This window comes from Balaenoptera musculus, chromosome 7, assembly GCF_009873245.2.
Source record: "Balaenoptera musculus isolate JJ_BM4_2016_0621 chromosome 7, mBalMus1.pri.v3, whole genome shotgun sequence".
In the NCBI taxonomy this organism is placed as follows: Eukaryota; Metazoa; Chordata; class Mammalia; order Artiodactyla; family Balaenopteridae; genus Balaenoptera; species Balaenoptera musculus.
This window is the reverse complement of record NC_045791.1, coordinates 112,162,698-112,168,702: the sequence shown is the minus strand read 5'-3', so window position 1 is coordinate 112,168,702 and position 6,005 is coordinate 112,162,698. Positions and strand designations below refer to the sequence as shown.

The 6,005-nt window shown below is 59.0% G+C and overlaps 1 protein-coding gene across 1 annotated transcript; it reads left to right on the top strand.

Moving 5' to 3' along the window:
* Positions 1-751: 751 nt before the first annotated feature.
* Positions 752-5,673, top strand: COPS9 (COP9 signalosome subunit 9). The gene is made up of 3 exons (XM_036859007.1): positions 752-904; positions 2,878-2,950; positions 5,403-5,673. Exons 1-3 carry the CDS (start codon positions 842-844, stop codon positions 5,438-5,440), a joined length of 174 nt encoding a protein of 57 aa, XP_036714902.1. The 5' UTR covers positions 752-841; the 3' UTR covers positions 5,441-5,673.
* Positions 5,674-6,005: the final 332 nt, after the last annotated feature.

The window sequence follows — 6,005 nt, the reverse complement described above, 5'->3', positions numbered from 1 at the left end:
TTCGAGACCCTGCTGTCAATTCTTTTGGATATATGCCCAGAGTGGAATCCTGGACCATATGGTAAATCTATGTTTAACTTTTGAGGAACCTCCATACTGTTTTCAACAATAGCTGCACCATTTTACATTCCAACCAACAGTGCACAAGGGTTCCAATTTCCCCACATCCTTGCTAACATTTGGTATTTTCTGGGGTTTTGACAGTAGCAATCCCGGTGGATGTGGGGTGGTAACTCATTGTGGTTTGGTTTGCCTTTCTCTCATGATCCGTGATGTCGAACACCTTTTCATAGGTTTATTGGCCATTTATAAATCTGCTTTGGATAAATGTCTATTCCAGTCCTTTGCTGATTTTTTAATCAGACTCTTTGTTTTCTGTTGTTGAATTTTAGGAGTTCTCTATACATTCTGTATATTAACCCCTTATCAGATATATGGTTTGCAAATATCTTCTCCCATTCTGTGGGTTGCCTTTTTACTCTGTTACCCACTCATATTCTTTAATGGGTATTTCCTGGGCACCTGTCAGTGCCAGGCCCTTAGGTCCAGACTGCCTGTGACCGCGGTGAAGTCACAGAGCAGCGTCCCTTGTGTGCTGACAGCCACGCGAAGACCCTGCCCACCCCAGCCCCAACCAGGCCAGTCCGGCCCGCCCCGACTAATGGAGGAGGGGACCATAGCGTGGAAGGTCCTCCGGCGGCTAGACCTGCCAGATGGTGGTGAGAGGAAACCATAGAGTCGGCCGTTCTCTCGCGTCTAGAGTTGCCACGGCGGGGCTTGCACCGGAAGAGGGCGTCAGCGGGCCGGAAGTGGGTCGGGGAGGCCGGAGCTGCAGGCGGAGATGAAGCCGGCGGTGGACGAGATGTTTCCCGAGGGCGCGGGACCCTACGTGGATCTGGACGAGGTGAGGCGGGCGGCGCCGGGCCGGGCGGGAGCGGAGCCAAGGCCAGCTGTCGGGTGCGGGCTGGGTCTGGGGCGAGAGAAGGCGGCGACCTGCGCGGCCCCGTTCCCCGGCCCGCGTTCGCCGTCCCGGCGGTTCCTACCTCGGGCGAGAGAATGCGGCCTCCGGGAACCCAGTGAGGTGGCGGCCGGGATGGCTACGGGCCGGGGTTGCGGTGAACGTCGGTGCCCGCGGCCTGGAGCCCCGCAGGGGCGATTGGTGGGGACCCCGGGGACGGGGTTGAGCTCGTGCCAGGTGCTGGGGGAGGAAGTGGGCCCCGGCCGGGGTGGCGTGCTGTGGCGCGGCGGGGGCGAGTCCCCGTCTGGGAGGAGGGGAGACGAGAGCCCGGCTGACCAACGGCCCTTGGGAAAGAAGCGGCTTCCAGCCCGCGGAGCGGGGGAGAGGAGCGCCTGGCAGGTCCGTGCTCCGCGCGGGGCCCGGGTCTCTCCCGCAGTTGCGCAGGGTCGTTGTGTCACCCCATCCTCTGGGCACAGGGCGTTCCTGTCTGGTGTTAGTGGTGTGAGCTCGGAGTGTCAGGCCGGCTCCGCGGGGTCCAGACGTCTATTCCTCCTTCTCAGACCTCAGGGGGGACAAACCCATTCTGTGTGCTCCTGGACGTCCCGGGAGCACAGAGAGACGCTGGTTGCCAATTCTAAGTGCATCAAGAGGCGGTGCGGGTGATAGAAGCCCCCGGGCTTTGGGGTGGCCCAGCAAAGGCTTAGGAGAGTAGCTGGCTGCAGCCAGATGCTGGCGGCGCGCTGGGGCGTAGGGGCGAGGCCTGGCGGGAGCGGGAGCGAGGCCTGCAGGGTCTAGGGGAGGGCAGGTCGTGCCTGGGAGAGCGGGAATGGGATGGAGCCGGGCAGGCAGGGTTGGGAGGCAGATGGTGCATCGCCTGTAGCCTTTCTGGGACAGGTGGGCCCTCTGCACCCCAGTCCCGAGGCACCTGCACTCACCCCCTGCTTCTCAGCCCTGGGCTCCAGGCACTACCTTCGGCAAGCGTGGAGTCGCTGGAGGGCTTTAAGGTGCGGAGTGACAGCTCCGACTGGTTCGTGGTGCTGTCGCTCTGGAGGGTTTGGGGTGAGAGAGTGGGGCAGTACAAACAGGGGGATGGGGGGCGCGAGGAGGGTCTGAATGAAGACAGTGCCTCCAGAGGGAGGTAGGCGCAAACTCCGCAGCTGTGTCACAGGTAGAATCTGCGCAGCTTCCTGTGGGATGGGGCAGGAGAGGGCACCTGAGGAGGGAAGGGAGGCTGTGAGGGTCCCCGCTGCTAAGGGAGGACGGGAGGTGCTGTGCCCTTTGAGCCAGCAAGAGGCAGGGCAGACAGCCTGGGGGCGGTTGGGAGTCAGGGTGGCAGCAGGGCCTGGGGGCCAGCCGTCCAGGGTGCTGCCACCAGAGGCCTCTGCTCTAGCTGTCACCATGTGACTCTAAAAGAGGCTCGGAATCCTCACCACGTTGCCCAGCTTTGGTTGTGGCGTTGTTTTCCTGCCACCGTTGAGCGGTGGCAGTGGGAAGGCCCGTGATGGCACTGCCCCCCTCCCCAGAGCCCCCGGTCGGCAGGTCAGTTTCTCAGGGGAAGTGGTTTACCTCTCAGAAGCAGCAGGCGCAGCCCCGAGCTCAGCCGTGGTCAGGCTCCGTGCTGCGCGTGCTCGGGGCCCCGTGTTTGGCTGTACGCAGCGGTGCTGCTGTTTGGGGCGGCGGCAGGACTCTGCGTAAAAGGCGAGAGGGGTCTAGGGACGTCAGACCTGAGGAGACCCTCACCGTAGTTCCTTGGAATGCCGCCTCCCTCCCCTGCTCCCACTCCCTCCCTTCCCCTGGGCTATGTTTTGTCTCCGACCTGGACACTTTCTGCCCAGGAGTGGTGTGGCGCCTGCGTGGCACTTACACCACTCGTCCTCTCGGAAAACCCTGCTGACATGACCTTTCCTTTCCCTCCCCAGGCAGGAGGCAGCACCGGGCTCCTGATGGACTTGGCAGCCAATGAAAAGGCAGTTCACGCAGACTTTTTTAACGGTAAGGACGCTGGGATTGGCTTGCTGGTTTTAATCTGTTTCTTCTGCAGGTTATGCAGTGGAGCAGCTTTGTGACATGAGTGAGTTGGATCGTAGACCAGTAAAGGCCAGATCCTGTGCCATTCTTGGAACGCCGTGCAGCCCTGCTTTTCAGGAGGGAAGAAAGCTTCCAGTCTTACGTTCCAGTTGTTGAGTTTGAGCCGTGAACGTGCACTTGGACACCTGAAACTGTAGCAGGGTCTGGTCCGTCTGGCTTTCTCGTCTCCCCTCTCTCCCGCGGGCTGGTGTGCCTTCCTCTCCCTGTTTGCCACTGGGTCCTCGTCCCCCGGGCTGCCTGTGCGGAGTGACAGCCACAGGCCTGCCCTTCCCGCCCCTTTCCTCTGAAACCGGGAGCTGTTCGCATTTGAGGGTTTAATGCTAGTTTCGGGAACATGGGTGGAGTTTTACCAGATAAACAGTGAGAAACTAACTTTATAGGGAATCTTCACATACGTTTGAGGGGGTACTTCTCGTGTTCCCTTCTGGTTTCCTCAGGCCTTGTTCCTGTAGAGTATATTCATCCCTACCAAGGGTTAAATCGTAAGTAGAAACACAAGATCGCTTTCTTAGGAGAGTTAAGTGGTATTTTATCTCTTAGCATCCGTCTTTCATCCAGGGTGCCTGCCACTACAGAGAACTTCTGTCACTAGTTAGTGGCAGCTGGGGCGTTACCTTGCCATGTTGCTTTTCAGCGGCCCCAAACCTGTCTGGCGCCCGAGCCCGTGCTGTTGTATCTGGCTGCTTTTCAGGCAGTTGTTGCCTAACGAGAAGCCAGGCTGCTGCATGAGGGCGGCCTTCCTGGGAGCCCAGCTGCTCTCCCCAGGCAGCGTCCCCGCAGGACGGAGGGGGTGACGTTTGTTAAGTTCTCCGGGGGAGCAGGTGTGGAGAGCACGGGGTGCAGAGCCGCCGCTAGGACCTCACCTGGGTAGGGGTGTGTGGTCCCCAGGACGGCACGGTCCACTCACATTTTGATGGTCTCCTTGCAAGCCGCCCTCCTCCCCTGCCAGCCCGGGGCTTAGAGACCGTTGGCTGTGCTCTAGAGTTCAAGTTCGCATGATTTCCACCAGCAGCCCTTTAATTCTGACAGAAGCACCTGTGAGAAGGACCCAGGCCGCCAGGCCAGGTGAGCACAGGAGCGGATTGGGGCGCATCTCCCTCCGAGTCCGAGCCCGGCAGGGACGAGGAGCGCAGGCGCGCAGACGCCGCCCCGGCAGGTTGTGACGGCCCGGGTGTGCGGGGAGCCGTTCCCCGCGAGAAGGCCGAGTGGCCTTGGAAGGACTTGTCCTTAGTCCTGTTCACTCATTGGTTGAACAGATGGGTTTTGATGGCCTGGTGTCCCCTAGGCAGTGGAGTTCAAACCCTGAACGAGGTTCGCTCTCCTCACTCAGTGTTTTACAAAATGGGAGCATTGGACAGGGGGTGGGCCGGGACAGCTCGGGGACGAGAGCCCTGACAGGTGGGCGCAGGGTTGCCAGGGGCACATCCTGAGGCAGTGCTCAGGAGGCGGCACCTGCAGGGCTGGGGGCTGGGGGCTGCGGGGAGAGTGGCGGAGCTGCGGGACCACAGGCCCGGCCAGGCGGTGGGAGAGGTGGGCGCCGGTGGGACCGTCCGGGGGGCGGGGCGGGGCTGGGGGCCCACTGCGGGGCAGGAGGTGCCTGGGTGCCGCCTCCCCCCGGGGAGCAGGGGTGTGGGGGCCAACCCGTCCTTTCTCTGGCTCTTCGTTTACTCTGCACATTCTCAGTGCACCGTACGCATGAGTGGGGTTTTCTCTTCTTGTGAAAGTAACACATACCCGTGGTGGGAATGTAGAAAATACACAAAGAAGTAAACAGAAGGACAAAATAACCATGAGTTTGGCTTTGACCCCCTCGCAGGATGCAGTGCGCTGTGAATTTCTGGCGTTTCTTCTAGTGGGAATGGGGCTCAGGCTGCGTTTCTCAAGCTGAGCTGTAGGTCAGACTCTCTTAAAGGGAGCCGTTCTCACGGGGCTCTGTCCCTCCCCCCCCCCCCCCAGCTCTGCAGTTTCCTGCTCACGGCTGCGGGCCTCAGGCAGCTTCAGCCCACCTCCCCCCCTCCACGCAGCGCTGGCGAGAGCAGAGCCCTGGCCGTACTCACGGGCACGCAGGCACGGCTGTGAGGGGTCGCCACGTGGTCCAGAACACGCCCTCACGCATTTTCTTAAGATCGTCATCTAAATAGAAACAAGAGTAAAGGTGCACTCTGGACTACTGTCCCTTTGGACTGTATGAGCCCCGGTTGGATAAAACTGAGAGCCTGTCCTGGGAAGAGTCCTTTATCAGATTGTTCACTGTTTTCTCTCTAGTTTTGAATGACCACATAACTCATTTTATAGTTATTTCCTCAGCTGTAGACCTCGTGTGCCCCATCAATGTGTGGTTTTGTTCATTTTGTAGATTTTGAAGATCTCTTTGATGACGATGATATCCAGTGAGGTGTGTCCGGCGGTGCGTTTGCTCAGGCCTTGCCATGCCGTGGTGTGGTGGATCGCCTCAAAGGACAGTTGTAGATGGTTCCGGAGAACTTGTGGAAATCACTTGAAGTTAGGAGATGGTTAACGAAGAAGGAAAAGATGGTTTTAACCATCTGGATGAGGCCTCTTGATCTCTGAATGTGACCGCCTTTTGTCCTCAACTTCAATTAAAAAAAGTGATGTTATTACTTGCAGGGTGATTTTAATGCTTGCATTTCTGAGTGAATATTACAATCCCTAGACGTCTCCTTGGGCATACGTGTACATGCATGCCTGTGTTCCACGCTGAGAGAAACAGGTCTCAGCATAGAAATACACGGTGCACTTTTTGCTTTGTGGCCTTGAGTAATTGTGACGGCTCACGGTTGCTAATGTGGTGTTTGTGTTAGACCCGTAAGCGGTGCAGGCCGGCTCCTGGAAGTGCCTGTGAGGCCTTACTCGGGTCCCATCCCTCCCCGGAGGCACATGTAGCTGCGTGTTTCCCCTCCTGACGTCAGAGCAGCTGCTGTCCCCGAATCTGAGGCTT

What these genes read in the sequence shown, in the direction of transcription:
- COPS9 (XM_036859007.1), top strand. Translation starts at nt 842, where the DNA reads ATGAAGCCGGCGGTGGACGAGATGTTTCCCGAGGGCGCGGGACCCTAC. An exon ending in CCTACGTGGATCTGGACGAG is followed by an intron (nt 905 to 2,877) that starts GTGAGGCGGGCG and finishes TTCCCTCCCCAG; the next exon opens with GCAGGAGGCAGCACCGGGCT. An exon ending in TCACGCAGACTTTTTTAACG is followed by an intron (nt 2,951 to 5,402) that starts GTAAGGACGCTG and finishes TTCATTTTGTAG; the next exon opens with ATTTTGAAGATCTCTTTGAT.